General features: G+C 43.0%; 1 protein-coding gene across 1 annotated transcript in view; it reads right to left on the minus strand.

Annotated features, from left to right (window-relative positions):
- KIF26B (kinesin family member 26B) overlaps positions 1-22,752 on the minus strand; it is a 313,880-nt gene extending 291,128 nt beyond the window's left edge. The window contains exons 1-2 of the mRNA XM_074818335.1: positions 22,093-22,752; positions 21,424-21,825 (exon numbers count right to left, since the gene is read on the minus strand). Of these exons, the coding sequence (XP_074674436.1) occupies positions 21,424-21,825; positions 22,093-22,155 (465 nt within the window). The 5' untranslated portion in view covers positions 22,156-22,752. The remainder of the gene's footprint in view (positions 1-21,423; positions 21,826-22,092) is intronic.
- Between the last annotated feature and the right edge of the window lie 353 nt (positions 22,753-23,105).

Here is a 23,105-nt window from a genome sequence, read left to right on the forward strand (position 1 = left end):
TATTTGCTCTGTCCTTTGAAGAACATGAGAACAGCAGCAGCCTCAGCGTGTTCCTCTCTTAGCCATACCATCTATTTTTATGAGAGTATCAACTTGCTTATAAACATCATGCAGCAACTGAGCTTTTACAAAAAAAATAAAAGTGAAGGAGTATAAAGCTACACCAATCACTGCTAATGGATCCCTCTATCCATCTCTGCCTTGAACTCGAGAGCAAAACAAAACACTAAACAGAGTGAGATACTGCTATTATAGATGGGGCAATATGGAGTGGGGCACAGGGCAGTTATAACGAATGCTAGCCCAATTAGGGAAGTTTGAGTGTCAGGCTGTTGAATTCCCTATCATTTCCTGGCACCACTGCCTTTAATTAGGCCTTGGATTGATTACTGCCTTTGTTCTCCATTGACCCACCACTGACTCTGACAGGGGTTATATTTTCCCCTGCTACAATTAGAAGACAGAGTTCTGAGTGTCAGCAAGCATTACACAGGCAACCAGGCTGCTTAAAACTACAGAGCCTTTAGAGGGAAGATGTGTCTGTGACATTAACACATACTTCTTTCTTAAAAGATACAGTAGGATGAAGTCAGTCCTGGTCCAACAGTAAATTACAGTTGAGGTTAATTCAAATTTGCCATGTATTTACATGCAGTATATAAAAAGAAAAGAAACAAACACAGACCATGACTAGCAAAACAGAATCTACCTTGTTCTGTAATCCAAAATATGAGGAAGGTAAGCAAGAGAGGGTGGAAGAGGCTGCTGTTTGAGCATTTCATTTGTAAAACAGCAGCAACTAAACTGGAGAAAGTAATTTTGTATGCAGGTATGTAGAATATAAAGTTTTATGGCAGTCTAGGGCACTACGGACATCCACGGAGCTAAAGTAGAAATGCAAAAATGCATTAAAGAAAGTAAAACCTGAAAGAATGTAACACATAGAAAATCTGTTTCTGCATTTATTGTTTTATGTTTCACAGGCTGGTAGTACTTTGAGGCAACAGCTAAAAAAACAACTAAAAAAAAAAATCAAGTTCCCTTATGCCATGCACTGTACAAAGACAGACATCTTTTTCCCAATGAGAATTTACAGTCTTAGTAGAGAGAGAAAGGAGTCAGAGCAAAGAAGGCAAATAAACAATGGTAAAAATAACTTGTAGGTAGCACAGTTTGTTTAAGGCCATATGATTTGTCTATGCTACTGAAAGAGAGTTACAGCTTCTACATAGAAAGTTAGCAACTATTCACTGTGCCACATTGCTTTCTGTCATTAAAACACAGGTCCTGGGAATCGAACCATTAGGCTCCCTGTGACTGCAACAAGTCATTTCACTCCTCTGTACCTTTGATCTCCAGTCATATATCCCCCAGGGCAGACAAAAAGCTGGAGGATAATTCATTAATATTTGTGAATTGAGTGCAATTTTAAAACTGAACTAATTATTTATTACTAGAACTAAGTCCAGATATTTAAAAAAAGTCTTAATGCAATTTGAATAGTTAAACTGTCTGAACATGGGAAGGTTCCTATTGAGTATGATTCTCATCGGTACAAGTAGGCAGCTCAGAGGACGTTAGAAACTGACAGCAATGAAAAAAAATTGTGTGGTTTTTTCCCCCCTCCCCTCTTCCCTGGCCTTTTCTCTTCCCATCCCTCAAGCTTGACAAGCTCCCACAGTGCAGGACAGCAGCTACCTGTGGAACCAGCACACCACTAGTCAATTCTGCCAGCAAACCCAGGCAACCAGCCTCTAGAGGATATGCCCAGGTAGAAAACAGGTATCTAGCACCCATATTCCTCTACCACATCAGTGCTCCCACCACTGCAGGCACATCCATCTCCAATTAGAGAGGAAAAGACATTGTTTGGGTTCATTTCTCCCTTGTCAGTCCATAGTTACTATTTTGACCCAAGAGATAGTTACAATAAGTGAGCTCTCAGATTTGCTCCTTGGAATGGAGAGGGTAGAGCAAGCTCAGAACCACGTGAATTCAAAAGCACACTTGCTTGGGGTCTGGCACCTGGGTCTGAGATTAGTCCCACCATCTCTTTAAAATTTGACAATTAGAGGTATAGATTTATTTTTACCAAGAAGCTTCTGCAAAGGAACTTGTGGGGTTTTTTGTAAGCTTGTCAAAATAGCTACAATTCCAAAAAGGACTGAGACATGAGACAGAGACACTGGGTATATGGGGCAGAAGTATTAACAAAAGGGCAGTGGATGACGCAAGAGAAATCAAGCAATGTTTACTCTACTCCTAGGATTCCTTGAACTTGTTGAAATACCTGTAACAGGTAGAATCAGCCCTGTATTTGTATTAAACCCCGAAGTATGATCAGTAGTCACAGCCAGGGAACCTGCAATGAGTTCTTTCTCTTCATTCAGCTGTGGTGGAAAAAAAGTGAATTAACAGCACAACAGCCACAAAAGGACGGAAATCCAGTTTCTCTTCCTATCTGCTCCCACACCATGAGCTTCAGTAGAGAAATCTTAGCCTACAGGACCACAAGATTGGCTTTAAGGTCTGTGGCTACTGGACAGCTATAACAAAATTAAGGTTTGAAGCACAGTAAAGTGCCCAGGATATAATTTTGAGAAGTACAGTGGTATCCCACAATAAACTCACAAACTAGGGAGAAACTGGTATTACCAGGATGTGTTATTTTGTGGCTAATAAGTTGTTTTTTCAGTAACCTCCTTATAATTAAAATGCAGATGAGTTAAATTCCATCTTGCTTTAGCAAAAGTCCCCATCTTTCACAATACATGTCCATCCATATTTTGAACATAAATTGCTGAGCCACTGAAACTTTCCAGTTAGCAATCCAGACCTCACAGTTTTCAGCCTTGCTGAACACCAAAGGGATACGGCAGAAACTTTCAGTGACTGCAGATTAAGAATTGATGCTGAATTTCTGTTATAATTGCAAGCGCTCAGTCAAATATAAATTTGTTATGTTGCAATGCAGATACAGTGTTTGATTCATTAAGTAGATATTCCTCTCTGCTCATAGGCAGCATGGCAGGGGTGAAGGAGAATACTGAACACCTAAGGCACATGTCTCAGAGGAGCTTAACAGCTCATGGCCTGTGCTGACCAGAAATACAGGGCCAAGAAGAGCCCCATGCCCTTGCTGCCACACTCCCTCCAAATGCAGAGAGCCCTGCAGTATATGTTTCGTCACTTAAAAACAGCTCAAGGTAGAAGTTCTCCATGTTGTACAGCTGCAGAAACCTTCCACATTGGACTGAGCGTTAAGGAGACAGACAGCAGGGCAGCCCAGTACAAACACCTCAGTCTCAGCAGGGTTAAATCATATCTTTTCAGTCTGTGCAGGGGGAACACAAATGTGTCTGTAAGATGCATTTACGGTTTTCAAGCACCTTTCCTGTTGTTACCAACCTTCTTCAATTAGATGGTATTTAATCCACTATTTTTCACTGCAAGTGGTCACTCATGGCCACACATAAGCAGAGCATGAAACACTACATTTAGACTGTTACTACTGTCAATACTGTACTTGTCTCTCTGCTTGCATTGTCATACTAAATTCACTGCCCTCAGACTAGTTCTAAGGGTAGGCATTCTCTTAAATAAATTGGCATCTCTGCCCATTTTTCTGTCACCTACCAAAAAAAATATGAGGAATGCTAACAGAAGTGTAATAACTAAGACTGCAGTATATGAAAAGGCTGGCTTTTTCCCCTCTAGTTACAAGTACATTTTTTCATCATGCAGTCATGAACTGTGGGGGGAAAAAGTCATTTGCCTGTGGCTATACGTAGTCATAATGTTTACAAATATTCTGATGTCAGATGAGCAGTTCATGTCTTAATTACTCAGCTGGGTGTAGATATTTGGCTCTAGAAAACACAAATAACTCCAGACTGAAGAACACAGGTGAAACAAGGTCTGATTTACTGAGTAACATTTCAGGCATTGCTAGTACCAGGGGTTTGGGAGAGGGGTTGGTTTTGCCAGGTTAGCTCCCTAACAAGCTCAACACAAGGTCAGGAAAGTAAGTGCTGGCACAAGAGACAGGGCAAGAATGTGCACTTGAGAGGGTAGGACTGCAGAAGCAAGGCAACAGGGGCCCAGAGAGGCTGTAGAACCTCTGGCCTTGGAGGTGCTCATTGCACGAGCCCCAGAACAAGCTGGGCCAACACTGAAGTCCACCCAGATTTGAAGAGGAGGCTGGACTAGGTAACTTCCAGGAGTTCCTTCCAACCTAAAACATCTACCACCAAGCCTGGCAGCACTCCAGCTCAGGGGAGCTACACTGGCATATCATGCACCTTTCCACTTCCACAGAATTGGATTGGTGAACTCAGTTTGAATTTTCCATCTGTGATGACATTTGGTAAAAGGATGATTAAAAGGGGTGATGAGGGTACAAAAACAAATTGTAGCTTTATTAGCCCTGTGTTTATTTGTAGGTAGATCTACATTTACTTTCATGCAGTCAATTCAGCAGGCTGTGGTTAGCCTTATAAAGATTTAATTGTGCAATGTCACTCCAATTCAGACGGCTTGTTCACATTATCACCTCCGATGTTGGTTGAGAGGTGCTCTTTGATAACACCTGGCACCCAGAGTGAGGCCTGCTTTGAGATACCTGCATACACACTGCTCACTCCCATTTTGTTCAATATTCAAAACTCTTGCTTACACATCTGCTTTTAGTCATTAATGTGCGAGCAAGCTTGCTAAAGACAATAATGTATTCCAAAGGCCCTAACTTCACTTAAAACTGTATTTTCATGATTCTCTACCACCAAATGAAAGACAATACCGAGGCTTGGCTAAACACCACTATAAAAAAAATCAGGTCTAGCATGTGGAATTAAAATTTCTTATGACAGTGATTCCAGTTGTAGTTCTCAGCTCCTTTAGGCCAGGCTTAAGAAGCCCTGTTTACAGAACCACCAAAGCCTTTGCGGTTTGCTATAAGTTGTAAGGAATTCACAGCAACTCTGAAAAATCAAGTCAACAGAATTTGGAATAACTTAGCCAACCTGAAAATTGACATGATCCTTCACAGTAAGTTTTCTCTCCTTCCTAATCAATAACAAGATTAAAATGAAGGAAAAGAAAAGTCTGATCCGTTCTGGTTTACCAGCTCCTGTAGACCCTGGCTACCAGGCAACAGAGCTTCCTTAGGGTTAGAGTTAATTGCTATAATCACAGAGCCAGCGGCAATCCTATCCAGGTGAGTCATTAGTTAGGGAAAAGAAAATTATCAAAGGAGAGCAGAAAATGGGGTAGAGAGGTTAAAACAGCATAGAAGTTTTTTAAGGGAAAGAGGTGTACAGTGCGTTTGCTGGTTACAGGAAGAGAAACAGCAATATATAAAGCAAGCATAGGGCTGTAGCCAATTAGCAACTCCATGTTTTGGTCGCGCTAACAAGCCTCAGACTGCCTGACAGGATCCTTCAACAGGCAATGATGAAGGGAAGCACAAACTCCAATATTGCTTCACCCAACACAGGGGAGGCCTCTAACAAATACTGGAACACCTACAGATACATTGCACCCTTGTTTTACACCCTGTAATTTCACTGGAGTCACTACAGTTGCCAGAATAAAAACAAGAATGGAATCTGGTGCAGGATGTACAGTTTATAGTGAACATAATTATTTTGCAGTTAATTGTACATGCACTGCAATATGTTTCCAGTGGATTTTCTACCTTAATTCTCATGCTGGCCTCCAGCTCACTCACAGCATGCTGCTGGAGGTCTGACATAAAAACAGTATTATAACAGGGCATGCAGGTTACCACAGATGGTTCAAATTAAAGGCAGACTAACAAGTCATTCCACAGACAAAGAGGCAGCACATCCAGCACTGCCCAAAATGAGAACAGTGTCTCCAAACATGCCTGCCTCAAGAGACATTGCAGCACTGATGCCCACTCTCAGAATCCACAGCCACTTGGCTGACATCCAGGAACAAGAGCTAAAGGACTGGACTCTCAAGGCATTGGCCAAGCAAAGCAAGCACATACCTGCAATCCAGCAACAGTGGGGACACCCTTACAGAAAGTTACTCCTCTGCATTAGGTGCACCCAGCATCAGAAGCACTTCAAGAGGCCCTCTGGTACCTACAGAGCTATGCAACACTTTTTATGAAGCCTAGCAACATGTACGGGACTCTGGTAGGCATCACAAGAAACACAAGAAGACAAATAGCTTTGAGGAACTTGGCCAAAATATCTACAGAAGTGGAGGCTGTTAGAGCAGTAGCATATACTCAAATTGTGGATGCTGAAAAATTTCAATGTTACCTTAAAAAGTTACTATTAATGTAACAGCCGGCAGGAAAGCAGGCATTAAGTGATTTATCCATGATAGCAAATGTTATTATTTCTTGTTCTTAGCATGGTTTTTCTGAAAGATGAAGTTTTCTCAGAAAGGACTTTCACCCCTGAGATCACTCTATGGAACTGCAGTGAAGCATTAGCCTGGTTTCCCATTCACCTGGTAAAACTGCAGACAACAGACTAGCTTGGGGTGCACTTTCTGCCTACTGTTCTCTGGGTCTCAACCTCATGAGGATTACAGACAGGATTCTAAATAGGTGTTTGTAAATACTAATAATGATGCTTATGTTTGGATCAGAAAGAATGTAAACAGAAAAAAGTTATTTTCTTTGCTTGACAAGCATCATGACAACAGCAGTGAAAGCAATACAATCCTTAATGAAGAGGAAGACAATTAAAATCTGAAAACTGGTATTTCTGCAGTTTAAACCTTGTGAATAATCACAGTAACAAAGAATGTCTGGGGATAGGAAAGAGAGGGAACACATTTAAGATATCGTGTAAGCCAGTACAAATTGTTACTTATAAATTCTAGACATATTTTCAAGACAAACTTTTCAAAAAGTAGAAAAATGCTTTCACATAAACATTTATTCTCCTCAGGCAAGAAAAACACTGAACAATCTATTGCAATTAATGTTCTAACTAATGAAATGACGAAGGCCCCCTTTCTGTTCTTTCAGATACAGTTTAATAGCATTTATATGTTGTCAGGCCTTGCATCATCCATTTGATCTCTGGAAAGGCAGACAGAATACAAAACAAACATTAACAAATACCACATGAATCCAGAATGCCTAACAGCATGCCATTCACAACAGCAGACAGCCAAGGACAATTAAATTATTCATAGATATGAACTGTCCAAGGTAGGAGGAGAAAAGAAAGAGAATTAATAAACACTCTCTTGAAAGAAAATTACAAAAAACACCCAACCCCATCAGCTTTTTTTTTTTTTCTTTCTTTTTTGGTTAAACTAACAGCCAGCTTCTGGTACCAATCAGAGAATCAGAAGTCAAGGTCTTTCTAAAAGACTTTTTGTCATAACTGGGTAATTAGTTACCGTATATTCAACTGCCATATTCCAATCCCTTTAAGGCCGACAGCTTTGAAATGCAAACCACAACTCCCTTCTTCCTCTCTGCACAGAGTCAGAAGAGCCAGTGCTGAGCCAGCATATAAAAGCTGCTGCAGAATGAGATGGGCAACATTAGCAAGAAAGGGAAAAGCCCATTAGTCAAGAGCACAAGCACGTAAGAAACTTGGACTCCATTTTATGCAACTAATTAGTTCACCAAGTTATCCTGTATCTCCTCTCCTCAGCTGTAAAAGCAGAAGCAGCAGACATTTTACTGAGATGAGATCCATGCATGTACTCCAGTAATGGGCACATTAATGTGAATATTTGCAACTGTGTGAAGTCCTGTGACTTGAAGCGGCATCTAAGTGTTACAAACCACTCGATTCTACCTCTAGGAGCATCTGTCCTCTTCCACTGAGTGATTAAAAAAGGTCTTTTCCTATGGAAACTTCTGTGGGGAAAGTCCCATTCCACATCACAAGCAAATATTAAAGCTTTTTACAAAAAGCCAGCAAGACAGACAGAAATAGCCTGAGGGCAAAGGGTAAAATAGCAAGAAGACCAGTGCTCCAGTAGTCAAGGAACAATTCAAGAGAGGTGCAGCAGCAGGGTGGAGCAGACAGCTGTGCACAGCCATCAACACCACAGCAGGGTGGTGCAACAGGACATATATCCTCACCTCAGCTGCACCCAAACTCCCTATCGGATTTATTTACATTGCCAGTGAAGGCAAACTTCAGCTAGGGTGCTTGTTAGTGTAATCTGGTAGCTAAATTATGCGTGCATGGTAAATCCTTCTGCCCTGATACACAGTGTTACCATTCTGCTACTCTGTCATAGGTTACCACTTTATAGCCTTGCAGCTAAACCCACAGAAGTTCATTTCTCAGAGCCCTGAAGTCTAATGTATTGGCTGGAATTAAGAAGAGTAGGGAATTTATCCAGATCTTTATGTACTGGGAGTATACGCTAACTACCAAACATTGGGTTTTTTTGAGGTTGGCCAGAAATTCTACCCTGATCTCAAGAGACCTTTCCATCAAAGCTTAAGTTACCAGAGTTTCAGTTTCAATGAACATCGCCTCAAAGTAGTCAAAAAAATACATATTGAAGAAAGGCAAAGAGCAAATCCAATTCATTCCATGAATCAGTGATGTCCAGTGGTAACAAGGAAAAGATGAGAGGCTTTACTTCAGTGCAAAATAGATTTTCAGGCTGTCTCGCTGCCTTTTGAAGACAGTAATCATGATTCTTCAAAAAGGAAAAGAAAGAATCCAAGACCTTTCCCTTTTCTTTCCCAGCCACCACAACCTTTACTAAAACCACCACAACAAAATAAAACAACTAAAACCAAACCATGCTGATTACTTACCCTAATTATACATGTGTCTGGCCAAAGAACAGAATACATAGAACACATTTCGTTTTAGGCTTCCAGAAGTAAAAGACCTGTCCTTTACCCTGAAAGCCATTTTGTCCAATTTCAAAAAGCTGTATGGCTAATCAGTGAGAGGACACTGGGAGTTCTGCAGCCATTGCTGCAGAAAGCAGTGCAGAAAAAGAAGTATATACACACATACACATATATGTGTACACAAAGAGGGCAAATTCATATAAAAGCTGCACTGAAGCAATGAATCCTATCCTCTCATTTCATATGGAGGTGGGTAAATAATGGCACAACAGAGATTTCATTCATGCAGAGGTCTAGGGTACGCTGGGAAGTCTCAGTCTGACAATTTGCTGCAGATGCTTGCTTAGAGAAGCCATTTATCAGTGTCACCCATGCGCATTACTACACACTGCTTCCTCAGCAGCATGATTCCACACCAGCTTCCCACATAGCACACCCTGGTCCTTGATATTTCAGGCACAGAAATAGCCCTTATCTGGGCCTTAGCAGTGTGTGCTTATTGAAACGATTCCTATTATCTAAAGTGCACGCATTTGGAGTAGGAAAGGGACCAAATTTATTTCCTTTGCTGCTGAGAAGAACAGCAAATTAAGAGAAGTCACAACAGTTTTCCTTCCTCTTCTCCCCCTCCTCTTTATACGCCTGTTTAGCTCATTGCTTATAAACAGCTAACACAAGTATTAACATCAGCAGAGCTGATTCCTGGAGGATACGGGCATCTTGGATGTTTCATCTCTTGTTATACTTAAGTGGAATATTAAACAGGCAAGACAGTGGCAGACCAAGCTAGAAAGAACTAAGTAACTAGGACTGACAAAGAAGGTTGGCAATTTAAAGTACTTCAATCTGTGAAGTGCTTCATTTAGAGCCATCAGTGCCAGTACATTCAGCCTTCATATATACCCCTCCACCTTTAGCTCTCCTCTCACACCTTAAGTCTTTTCTATTCTCTTTTTAAAGTATTAGGAACAAGTACTACTATTTAATAGCACACCCTTAGAGTGTCCAGTATTATAATACTACAGAATTAGTAAGCTCAACACTATAAGAATTCAAAATAATCTGGAAATCAAACATTTTTTTCCTTCACAGACAGGCACAGGGAAAGGAGAAGCCAAGCTGAATTCATAACTATTGCTGAAGCACTAAAATGTATGTCATGTATTTGCTATGTTGGCTGAAACTGTTAGTGCAATGTGTTGAGTCCCTATTTTACACCAAGTCTCAAGTATGGAACATACAGGTCTTTGTGACTGGTAAACAAAAGAGAAACAAATTGGATGTAAGAAAGAAAATCTAGTTACACCCTTAGATCGCAGGGTGCACCAGTACCTTAGTCTTCGGAAAACCTCATTTCAGAATGATAAATGCTGAGGTGCATTAAACCAAAGGCAATTTTGCTTTCACTGCCTTCTACTCTTCCAGCTGCTTGCTGGTTTCTGTTTTGAGAGAGATCGACAGATAAAAAATTATAGGGATGGTTTTTTAAAAAGAACAACAAAAAAACCAACCCAAAACAAAACACAGCCTTCATATAAATTATTTCTGTAAAGCTTTAAAGACATCAGCAGCGAGCTCAGCCTTTTAAAGGACTCTGGTTTATCACGCGCTTCTTCTCCCTGTTTCCCCAGTGTGCCACCTTTCCCATAGAAGCACTGTTCCTTTGCTGCCTGGACCAGCCAAAGCACACTTCATCCCCCACTTCATTTCTGTCTCCATTGTCTGTCTTCCTCTCAAAGCCCTGTACTTCTCCTTGTAGTAGGTCTTTCCTATTTTCACAGCAGCTTATGTCTTTTTGGACACCAAAATGTACTGGCCAATCTGCTGTAAGTGCCTACCCTCAGCCCTTGCAACTTTAAAAATTGTTAACGGTGATGTTGAAGGCAAACACCCAAGAGTTCACCGGCCAAGAAAAGGATAAGTGAGAGATGTGATCAAATACCTCTAACAATTAAAGATGATTGCAGTGGGGAAGGCAATTCTGAAAAGATTTATTTATTTTTTAATATCAGAACTCTCATCAAGAACTTACAAGAACCAGATCCCATCTGTTCATTTAAAATGTGAACGCATTTCAATGAACTGCCTGCCCCATCTCATATTCTTCAAACAGCCTCTTTGCAGGAACACTGAATCAATGACTTTACAAAAACTAACTCTGCAAAATCTTGCAGAGCCTTGTTTTCATGGTGATGGGATAGTGTACCCAAAAGCTCCTTTAAGCCAGTTTCTTCTCTGACCCACACCACCCACCACAACTTCTGCCACCTCTAAATCTATACCAAAATCCACAGAATTTTTGTCAAATCCATTATTCAAAAATGGATTTGACACAGAGTAAAAAAGGAAGTCTTATTAGGCATGCTAAAAGAGCAGCTCTGGATTTAGGCTTACCACCCATGCTGCAGAACTGCTTACAAAGCCATCACTAATGGCCTTCCAGCTACCCATCATTTCCCCACGTTCAGTCTGCCCAGACAGCTAGCTATTCCTTTCTTACAAATACCATTTTAATTGCATCTCCCACTTTGTTAGCCTTCTCGACCTCCAGTAAAAGCCATCTACAGTCTAACAATCTTTTAAATCTGACACTCGCACCGACTAGCACACTAGCACACTTGTATGCCTTCCTGCTAGTTTCACATGTATGCAGGCTTATTGTCAAGAATTTCCATTAGAACTCTAACGAGTATGAGCTGAAATGACAGTTTTAGGACTAGTGGGGAGCAAAAAGGGGGGAGGGAGTGAAAAGGGAGAGGTGAATAGGGAAGAATATGTATGTGTATTGCAAATGCCCCCTGTCACCAAAGACTTCATTGTGCCTTGCTGGTGCCAGGGCTTCTCCAGTCCCCACACCTCCCTCCGAGCAACAAATGCCAGCCGCACAGCCTCAGCCACTGTTAACTCTTCCTGTGGGAACACTGCCAGCAATTTCAGCAATATTAACCCTGGGAATACTAACATGATTTAGAGGACTTGTTAAATTTTAATGATACCATTAGAAGAGAGGAAAACACACGAGTCACAACTCCCAATTTGGTGCATTTGGCTGCTGAATAGGATATTAATGTTTTTCTTTGCCTGGCACTATTAAATGAGCAGTGAAACTAATAGAGAAATGAAGAGTAATGACTTCTATTCTTGCTGTTCAGCGCCTGCTTAAAGCCAAGCCTACCTTATTGCCCACTAGGCTTTCTGCTGGAGTCCATCAGGTGGATGGAGTAAACGGGTAATTCTTTCAGCAGGTCAGAGGTTTATTTAGCTAAGAGGCACAGAAAAATAAAACTGTCCAATCGAATTAGTAGCATACAATCATTCAGGCTATCGGTTAGAAGGCAGAAGCCCACTCTCCTGAATAACTTCAGCATAATCAAGTCCAAGTTTGGCTTTGGTAAAACAGGAGATTGCCCAAGTGACACTTACAGAAGCCAGAAGAGAAACATGCCAAGGCCAAGTTCTGCCCCACTTTTAGCAAAGGACTCCAGAGCAACCATCTTCTTCAGCACTGTAGGAATCTCTTTCATATCTTCAAGTACGCCTATGACAAAAGGAATGGGCAATTCCCAACAGAACCACAGAGCGGCCCACAGAAATTGAGGGACTGTATTCCTGAATACTCATTTATCTTAAGTTAATTATGAGGGTGGGAGAGAAAGAGTGAATGAAATACACACAACTTGGGGAAAATTAATTCCACTGCTGAGGTGGGTCTGCTCAGACAGTTTTGAACAAAGTTGAAACCCCCAAACTACTGACTTTTCACTTTTTCTTCAGAAAAAGAAAATATTTACTGTGGTGGATGTCAAAGTCTCTTTTCATTTGCTTTTCCCCAAACATTCATGTGAGTAGAATTTTGTTCCCATGCAAGTCCATGGAATAGAGAAGCTGTTATGAATACTCAGGTGCAAATAAACAATCACATCAAAGTATTTATGATTTAGGGGGCATGGTGAAATATGTTAGAGTAGAGGTTTGTTATTAATTGATCACAGAAAATCTGCAGGTCAAAACACATTTGTGAAAAACAAATACATATAAAGCAAGTTCCATTTGAAGGTTATTTGGAAGCCAAAACACTTAGACTGTATTCCCAATTTAAGATTTTCCTCAGACACTAGAGCTGGATGGATGCTTTACAGTCAAATTGCACTGGATACAGATACCCTATCTCCAGCATACACAGTTCCTCTGACACACACCACCAGCAAGAAATTTAAAATGTTTTCCAGAGCCACACTCACATTGGCTTGCAGTATTTTTTTACTAGAATAAAATAATTTTTAAAAGGCATTTGATGCTCTTTTCCTGAATCACCAAATCCATTGAATAAGATCATTAACCAGCCACTAACAAAGCAGACACCATACGGCCTGCAAGTTAAGTTCTCCTACTCGTAGGGCAACAAAGTGAGCGGACTCAGCTCTACTTTTTTTAATGGGAAGGCAGGACAAGTTTAAATATGCAATACAAAAATCTTATACCAACACAGGATTTACTTACGTGAATCTAGAAGTGTCCAGTTCCTTCAGAGGAGAGGGAATTCTTTAGTGTTCATCATGAATTGTAGACCAAGTCCAACTTAATACCCCATCAGTTCCCTCAGGTCTCTCAAACAGAAATTCCTTGGCAATCTTTTTTTTAATTTTTTTTTTTTTTTTTGCACAAAGACTACTGCCAAATACAGTTTCAGAGGAAAGCTGAGAAAAGGAAACCAGTCTGAAGGTTTCTTCAGACTGAAATCTTCTTTCTTCCCTCCCAGAAAACAGAATATTTTACAATATATAAGAAATGCAACCATAGACTATATGATTTAATAGTACAGATTGAACAGAATAGCAGGTCTTAGTGACAACTAAAACTGAATATAGTTGAAGATGAAAATAAATTTTAAGCAGCACACCAATGCTGGAATGGCAAGTAGATTTTAACAGCTCTACTGCACTGTATTATTTCAAATAAAATATATTGAATTCTGATACCATAACAATAAATCTGAGCTGTAATTGAACATACCAATTTCTTAAAACTGATTCTTTTGTATAGCTGGTATCGTATTTTCCTTTACTTTCTCTTTCATAAAGTAATTAAAAAGTAATCCCTATATTCTGTACTAGTTACAGCTGAGGTTACGGTTGGATGCATTGTGCTGCTCTCATCAGTACCTTTCTCATCAGAGATCACTGGCTCCTCGCATCTGCTGTTGTAATAGCACATCTCGTCACTCCCTGACCTTTCAATCAAAAGGATCTGAGTTTAGAAAGCAGCACAATTGAAAGTGTTTGAACTATCTATCATTTTGATAAGAACTAAGGCAGGGAGCAACCACCATGTATTCACAGCGGAGACCTGCAGGGATGCTCACTTACGACCTTCAAGGGGCCAGGATGTCTTAGCCCTGCTCAGCCCGAACAGCATGTCTAACTGCTGCTTTAAATGCATGCAAGTATTCCCTGGTTAGAGATCTATGATAGGTAGAGCTGTGGCCCAGATGAAATCCTGATGCTTTCACTGAAGTCAGAATCCCCTCACTAGGGCCAATTTCGTGTTCTCAGACTGAGAACGTTCAGGTCCGGACTCTTCTCTCTCCCCCTCCTGACTTCTTTGCTGTTTTCATAAGTAACCAGCAACAGTTCATGTTATACAAGGAAAGGAGTTTTCAGTATTTGACATTTCTTGCAGGATCTTTTCAACAGCCTCCATCCCAAACTCAGAACGGTCCAGTTAACATTCCCCTGCCCTATTAAGTATCTTGTGTTGGTCTATGCTTCTACTTGGAGAAACCTCAGAAACATTCTCATCAAAACATGATAAGCTATACTGTAATATCATCTGAAGAGGGGAGTGGAGAGAAAAGAAGCATAAGTATTTGCATATTCTGGTTGTAGTTGCTACAAGATATTACAACTGTACCAAGAAGGTGTCCGATTATATATTTCAGATTTCAAAACCAGAGATCTAAACACAGTTCTCAGTAGCTTCATTATTTATTTTTTTTTAAACCCTGGATTAATGGAGGAAGGTTGCACAGAAGACAATTGAAAATAAATTTGGACAACATAAGTCATTGGGGATTTGAGTTCCGTAAACCTACGAATACGGATGCAGCCACAGTGTGATCATCTAAAAGAACGTTGCTCCAATTACCACCCCATGTTAACAGAAGCTGTTCAATGAAACATTGTCATGTCTTTCAAACGTGCAAGCTGAAGCTTCCAAAGAAAAGCAGCATTTCAATGTGCGACTGCAGCAGACTGCTTGCAGTTATTACTTTAGCACTGCTTTCTAGAAGAGCAATACCTTAATTGTTGTGACTTCCATCAGGTTCACAATGCAACTAAAATTTGGTCCAATAATGGGAAAGGCTGTGAAAGATACTTCTAGAACTTTCCACTCTTAGGATACTACTTTATCAGGGTGTTATTACATACTACAGCTTGCTTAATTCAAAGTAAATGGGCAATCTCCTTTTCTGCAAAGTTCTTGAATTGCAGCTTCAGCAACAAATAATGTGGACTAGGAATTATTTATCCAGTGGCAGGGGAAAGCCCATATGCTTGTATTCCTCACATTTTATTAATATACATGCCTTTCAAGCTACAACATGACACTTTCCTAAGATCTAAGCTAGCAATTTAAGCAATTTAACTTAGAACATCTCTCACACTTTTGACATGCAGACCACATGTCACAAAACACTGCAGTTCCTACTACATCATTATGTAGAGCATGACAGTCAAGTTTATTGCGGTGGCGGGCTGCAAGTTCAGTGCTTGGAAGCACCCCAATTATATGATGTCAAAGGCTATGTGCTGCTGATGTGGCAAAACTGCAGTGTCTTTCAACCCTACGTACACAGCACTGCAACGTTCTAATAATCTGCTGATGCAGGCGTGAATCCCATTACATGCCGATGGCCCATACTGGTAACATGGGACATATTTTCTAACACTGTCTGGGAAATTCAGCATGGACTACCTTTCATCCTCCTCCCCTTCCAAAATTATACGCCAGAATCCTAAGCTTGTTATACAAGATTGCTACGGATGTTGCAACATTTACTACTAAAAAAATAATAAGACTATCTAAAGATATGAGGTGGTTTTAGAGATCGGTGCAGCATTAATGGCATGGCCCATATAAAGCACCTTGAAGGGACTTTGTCACTTAATAGCCTGGCATGAAAAGGCCAGCTACAGACTAAGCATTGACTGTGTATTTCTGAATGAACAGCCAAGTCTCTGTCAAAAAAACAAACAAACAAAAAAAAACAAACAAACACACAAAAAGAACCACCAAACAATTTGATCAAAATTTTGCTCCTCCCTAGAGATTTACTTCAGATAAAATGTCAGTACTTCCCCCTCCCACACCCCACCCCACCCCACCCCAACAGCTCTGGCTACAGTCTAAAAGTATTTTCTTTTCTGATAGGAAAAACACCACAGTCTCAATTCACTAAGTATAATCATAGGCCTGTTCCTAATTTCCAGGGCACTCAGTAATGGCGAGCCTTTTAATCCATGGAGAAAGCTACAGAGCTAACAGTTTTGACAGCCTCCTAAAAAGCAGTCTTTAGTATACAGTATCTTCATCCTTACCTCGAAGACATTTGCAAGCTTGAAAGAAATATTTATATCAGTTCACATGTTGACACTGTGGATTGCAGCAGCAAGAGAGCAAGACTTCCAGCTGCTTCTAAAAAAGGGTTTACATTAATTCGTCAGAGGTGAAGGCATATCCATTTGTCTCCTCTGGACCTCTGTAAGCAGCTGTAATTCCAGGGCAAGCGAAGTAGCTTGTGGTTTCCCAATTTGCCAGGAAACATACAATTGTAAGAATGAGTTATGCTAAATGTTTGGTATTGTGACCTGTGATGCAACACAAAAGAATGGTTGTTGTTGCCTAAACTTTAATGGAGTTAATCCTTCCAAATGCTGACAAATTACTGCCTCAGGCCATTTAAAATCACATTTCTAATGCAATAATCCTATCTGCATTACAATGAGTTGGGATGAAATGATTAGGTGCCTGAGATTTTTTGCACAGTGAATTAAGTCACCATACAGACTGGCCGTGCTTGTTCACAAATTAAAGGTCTGGACGGAAATGAAATTCCATTATTCTGCCACTTGCTAAGCTTTGAGGAAGGGTTCATTACTGTCCTGTCTCTACTGGGAATGTTTCTAAAGTAGCTACAAGCTAACAGGAACCTAGTTTTCACTAGACCAGTTTCAGGGCTTTCTTCATTATTAATAATTATTAGTCAAGTCTTTGACTACTGAATACCTCGGAAATAAAAAAGGCTAATTCAACATTATGCAAGCAAAAAATGACATAGAGTCTCAGGAAATTTGTGGGGAAAAAAGAAAACAAAACTGTACTCTGAATGCAAGTCCTTTCCTTCCCTCTTCATAAACACACTGTGCTAAACCAGAATTTATCAATTCCTTATACTCAGAAGCACAGACTTTTTAGCTAGGGGACAGTCCAGAATATAAACCACCTAACAACATCAGTGCTATCCATCTCCAGCATTTAAAATAGTATCCTTACTTCCTGACCCATTCACAACATGCCCAAGCAGCTATTCATGTCTACACATTCAAATTACCTCTTGGTTTAAAGGCTCTATTCAGAATTTTTGAAATCCCATACTAACAAATCTATAATCGCCAGCTTGAGACTATAGCTATTAGCATTCAGTTGATTATTCACACACAATATAAATTGATACTCATAAATATAGCAACTCTTCAATTAAACTTAACGATCGTTTTTTGTCAGATATCTGCGAGGTTAGTGTCCCATTGAAGCCAGAAGATACCACAGTCTTGAACTCAAGGCAGCCAGATTTCACACAAATTCTGATAAACAGGGAGGGAGTATGATGCCATAAACTTCTACGCTAGAACTTTGTCTGATGCCCTTCTGAAAATACAGCCTAAGAAAAAGCTTAAAGTTAAAAAAAAAAAAGTCAATATTAGTGATTTTTGAGACAATCCTTATCATCATGCAAGTGTCTGATGCTATAACAAAAACTCCACAAACAATTGCCAACCAAATGCTCTAAGATCCTCTCAGTTACAAACTGCAATGTGCAACTATAACAACCACCTGTGCTAATCATTTCCCACAGGCGTGCTTCGCGTGGGGGTTACAATAAGATTTAATTCTCATAAAATATAACCCCTTGTATGCACATAATTGCTGTATGCCATTAAGTCACATCTGTATCACAAGAGGGGGAAAGAGAAACAACAAGCTTTTAGCATTTTTCTTTTTGTAATTGGCAGGGAACTTTGGCATTTTAAATGGTTAATACAAAGTAGCGCAAGTATAATTATATATTCCTCACGCTTGAGCCTCAAAAAAAAAAAAAAATTCCAAGTTTTCACCCTGTTGACATATTAGGAGAGAATGCTTCTATTTAAAACTGAAAGCTCAACACCTCAACACTAACAATGAGCTAGTCAGAAGCAGTTTGCTCTAGGTTAAGTGTGGCTTTTTCTGTATCAAATGAAAAGCTTCAGTACATAGTTTCGTGCATAAAGCCTCGTCTGTTTATGCAACAATTAAGTATACTATTACACTTTGCAGATATACACAAACCTTTACATGATTGCACACTGTAGAAAACATCAATATAGGTTCACATTTGGATAGGTTACTGCAGATTCCACTATCTGCTACTAGATACGTGTCAAAACACAGATACCCTCATATTCTGCTTGTTCTGCAACACAATACCTCAGGTTATATGCATTTCTAAATACAGTATAAATGTGAAACAGGTGCCACAGACTATATTTATAATGCTAATGAAATCTCTAGCCTGTCTTCAACAGCACCAACAAAAATTGTGCAAGTCAGCTAGATCTGGCTGACTAGAAGATGATGGATACATTTTAAACGCTCCATTTAATTGTTCTAATAAAGGCATGTCGCCAATTAGCTGTGTCCTACTGGGCAGTCTTGAGTTATAAGATGCTTTGCAAGGTCTGAAGGGAATACCCAGAACCAGGAATGTGATCTGTTCCTTATTCCACTGAACTCAGTGACAGGATCAATTCTACCCCCAAAAAAACCTATTCCCACAGCAGCAGTCAAGAGCAGACCTCAGAGGACCCAGAAGAATGCTGGCTACGTTAACATGGCATGGTAGACTCCAGCCTCAACCCAAACCAACGTAAGTTTTCCCCAGACACATGAGAGGTTTCCACATTCTTGCAAGAGATCTTGTACATCAAGATCCTGCCCTCAGAGGGCACCCCCAGCGCGGTACTGTGGCACACACCTGCAAGGGTAGCTCACAGGCCCTGGCTGAGCTGGCAGAGCCCACGCCAATGCCTTGTTTTCCCCTGAGCAGACACTGATAGGGCTAGCCCATGGATGCCAGCAAAAACAAATTTGCAAGACCGGCAGAGCATACCCGGTTCGAAGAAGTCAATGGCAGTAGCCATGATACTTGTATCCTGTATTGCCTAGACCAAAGCCTCACTATGCTGGGCAGTGTTTGTGAAGGCAGAAATCGCAAGCCCAGGAAGTTCTTAATGGGGGTAAATAAACCAGAAAGGATGAGAGAAAGGGATGCTTCTGCAAATAGTCACAGCCAGGTAGCACCCACCCGCAGAAGGGAACGGTGTGCAAAAGGCTGGAGTACCTCGACAGGATTGAGTCTGCAGGGACTATTAAGCTTAGCAAATAAAGCAGAGGGTCACCTTAGCCCGCAAAGACCACCTTACTTGTGCCTCCCTCCTCCCCCCAAAATGCACACATGGGATAGCAACGGTTTTGTAAGTGGCACTCCCACAGAACTGGAAGGTTTGGAAAGCAGGTGTAAGAAGAAAGAACAAAGGTAAGGGGGCTAAAAACAGAGAAGTAAGGCTTACTACTGACATGAATAAAGGTTGGTCTGTAAAACACCATCAGCTAAACCATGTGAACAACAGAAAAGAACAAACAGCCATAGTAACATGAGGGTAACATCTCAGGAAGGCTAGGGTGGGCAATGACCACCACTATTACCATAAGAGAAGCCTGCACAAATCTTTACATGACCGTAAAATCTGTCAATTTCTATTTAACACTCTGTGAGGGATACAAAGCCTTGACTCTTACGGTTTATCCTCCCTCCACCCCCAATCTCAGTTATTCTGATGGCTCCCATATCTGTACCAGTAATTTCCCACCTATGCTCACAGCTGGTAATCGCTACCAAACCACACTGCCTGAAGTTTGTGAAGATTTTGCTACAGGGCCACTTTCCAGGGAATCAACCATGTATTAATATGGTTAAACTGACTATTAATTTTGGTGGTTCCACCTTTCCCTTTCCATGAATAATTCAGTTAAGCCAGCTGTTGAGACAAGGTAACAACCAGCCCTTGAGTCTTTTGTTCAAGAGAGCACCAACTCCCTCTCAAAGGCACATAAATAACTAATGGAGAGTACAACACAACAGCAATACCAGGGACCCTTTCTCAGCAGTCAGGTCTTTTCCATGATACCTCTTTATCGTAGCCACTAATGAAAACTCTTTGAAGTGGAAGAGTAAATATTATCATTTGATAGTACCTGGACCCAACAGGGCAAACAAAATTGCATTGTATGACATCCTGGGAGCTGTAGACCCATTCACAATACAATGCTCACTGGTTGCTATGGAGGAACCCAACACTTACTATTTTGGTAGCACGAGGTCAGCCAAGGGCTGTTAGCCTTAACCTTTATATGTACAGCAAACAAGGAAAGTAAAAAACAACACCAAAGAAAACAAAACCAAGGAATTCCAGAATGCCTTTGGAGGTACCAGATTCCCCAACAGAGTCAGAAAGCAGACTTCCAACTCTACCCATGATCAGTCAGCTCTTAAAACCTGAGGCCAGGTTTCAGAGATGCTTGTGTGCTCTTCAGGCACAGGATTATTCAACCTAACACTCAGGGTCCAGCAGCTTCAAGTATTTTTACGTCTTCTTATTAAAAAAAAAATTTAAAAATCTGGCACTTCTCTGTAAGAGAGAAGCATCACCAAGTCGTCCTTATGTTAATGACACCCAGGAGAGCTGGGTTCGATGCCATGGTCTGCCACAGCCTCCCTGGGTGACCTTTGGGCTCACACAGCATTCTACTGCCTCGCCTGAACTTGGAGCTACAGGAGGGTCTTTTCTACACCTGGCCCCGCAATGGAAGTACAACCCACGGGCACCAGACCTTACGCACCTTACCACTAAGCTGGCTGCCAAGTCTCAGGATATTTTGTAACTCCATCCTGTGGGGATCAGAGACAGCGAACGGGGAAGGGACCAATGACCCATCTGACTGTCACTGATGCCCCCCGAAGCCCGGCAGCCCTCCGGAGACAGAGGCACCCCGCTCCCCATGAAACAGGAGGAAGGGATGGGAAAAGGGAACAAGATCAAGAAGGTGGGAACCCAAATAAACGCCAAAACCCTCAGCCGTGACACCGGCAGAGGGGAGCCGAGGTGGCCGGCGGCCCCAGCGCGGGGTCGGACGCCCCAACGGGGGGTCGGCCGGCAGCCCCATCGGCACGGGGGTGCCCCCGCTCCGCTCCGCCCTCCCCGCCCCGGCCCCTCGCTCACCTTGCTGCTGACGGGCCCGGGGATGAGGAGCTTCAGCGCCTGCCTCTTCAGCTCCGCCAGGCGGGCGTTGCAGTGCTCGCACCACACGCCGCGGTCGGAGCCCGGCGAGGAGCCGCCGCCGCTGCCGGAGCCCGGCGAGCCGGTGCCGAAGCCAGGCGAGCCGCCCAGCGAGCCGGGCGAGCTGGTGCCGATGCCGGGCGAGGCGGGTCCCGGCGAGCCGGTGAAGGAGCCCGGCGAGGAGGTGCCGGAGCCGGGGGACGGGGTGCCGGAGGAGCCCAGGGCAGAGCCAGCTCCCTCCGGCGCCGGGCGACTCCCCGCCCGGGACTCCTCGTACGCCTTCCGGTACCAGCTCTCGGGGGAGAAGGGGGCGGCGGGCTTGGTGGGGGAGCAGGGGTCGGTCACCTGGAGCGGGAGAAGGAGCAGCGGGTCAGGCAGGGAGGCCCGGCGGCGCCGGCAAGTTTCGCTCGGACGCTCCGCGCCCGCGGCGGCCCCCGCGCCTTGCCCGCCCCCCCGCGGCGCCCGCAGCCGCCGCCGCCGCCACCCCTCGCCGCGGAAGTTGAGCGGGGTCGGGCGACAGCCGGCGGCGCCGGTAACCACGGGGCGAGGGGCACGGGAGCCCCGGCACGGCGGCGGTCACCGCTCCGAGCCGCCCCTCCGCCGCCAACTTACCCCGTATTTTCTGCTCCGCGCTGTGACCGCGATCCTCTCCTTATTTCCAGCCACTGAATTCATGGTGGCTTCGCAGCGAGGCGGGAGAATTTCCGACAGGGTTCCCAGTCCGCATCCGAAGGGAATAGCCGGTCCCGGGAAGTCCGCCGCGGGGCGGGCAGGCTGCTCCCTCCGCCGGGATCGCTCAGCCCCGAAGCGCCGTCAGTTCTCGGGAAAACGCTTGGGGCTGGGGTTTGCTCCCGGTCGGTTTTTCCGCATTGTCTTCCCTCTCGTTCCCTTACAACCCTTGTTTTCACACGAACGGCAACATCCAGAGTAGGAGCGTTCCCCCCGGCAGGCAGCACGGCTCTCCCCGCAAGTGAGGCGAAGCATCCAAGGGAGCTTTAGGAAGGTGAAAGGGGGAGCGGGAGCCGCGCTCGCCCGCGCAGAGCCGCCTCCTGCCTCCGCTACAGCCGCAACTTGTTTCTTTCACCGAGGTTTGTAACTGAGTTGAAAGAAATCCTCCAAAAATATCGGGATCCAGGCTCTGGGAGGAGCCTCCGCGTTCCTTGCGGCCAATATCCTCCTGCCCATTTGGGCCTGACAGTTTTGTAAGGGAAGGGAGGGAAGGCAGGGACGGGAGGGGAGCCGCGGGCTGCAGCGCCCGGTGCGCGCCCCGCTCAGCGCTGGAGCCGCAGGGCCGGAGCCGGCGAGGGGGCTGCCGGAGCCCCGCCGCGGGTCTGCGCCGTGCCTCGCCTGCCAGGAGGGTCCATTTTATTTTGCAGTATTTCCTGATTGACGTCTGTGATTTTCCCCCCTCTTCTTGAAAAGGGGGCGGGGGGGGGAACCTTGTTGCTTCCTCCGCAGCTATTGGTGAGTTGCCTCTTTTCAGGGCTTTAATGAGCATTATTTCACGAGTGTTCCCGATCCTCCCTAAATAACTAGGAAATAAAGGCAAGCTGGATTTATGACAGTCACTGGCATCTCTTTTCCGTGTTGTAATTTTACGTGTATTAATTTAACTTGCAGTCAGG

This window comes from Strix aluco, chromosome 3, assembly GCF_031877795.1.
Source record: "Strix aluco isolate bStrAlu1 chromosome 3, bStrAlu1.hap1, whole genome shotgun sequence".
NCBI lineage: Eukaryota > Metazoa > Chordata > Aves > Strigiformes > Strigidae > Strix > Strix aluco.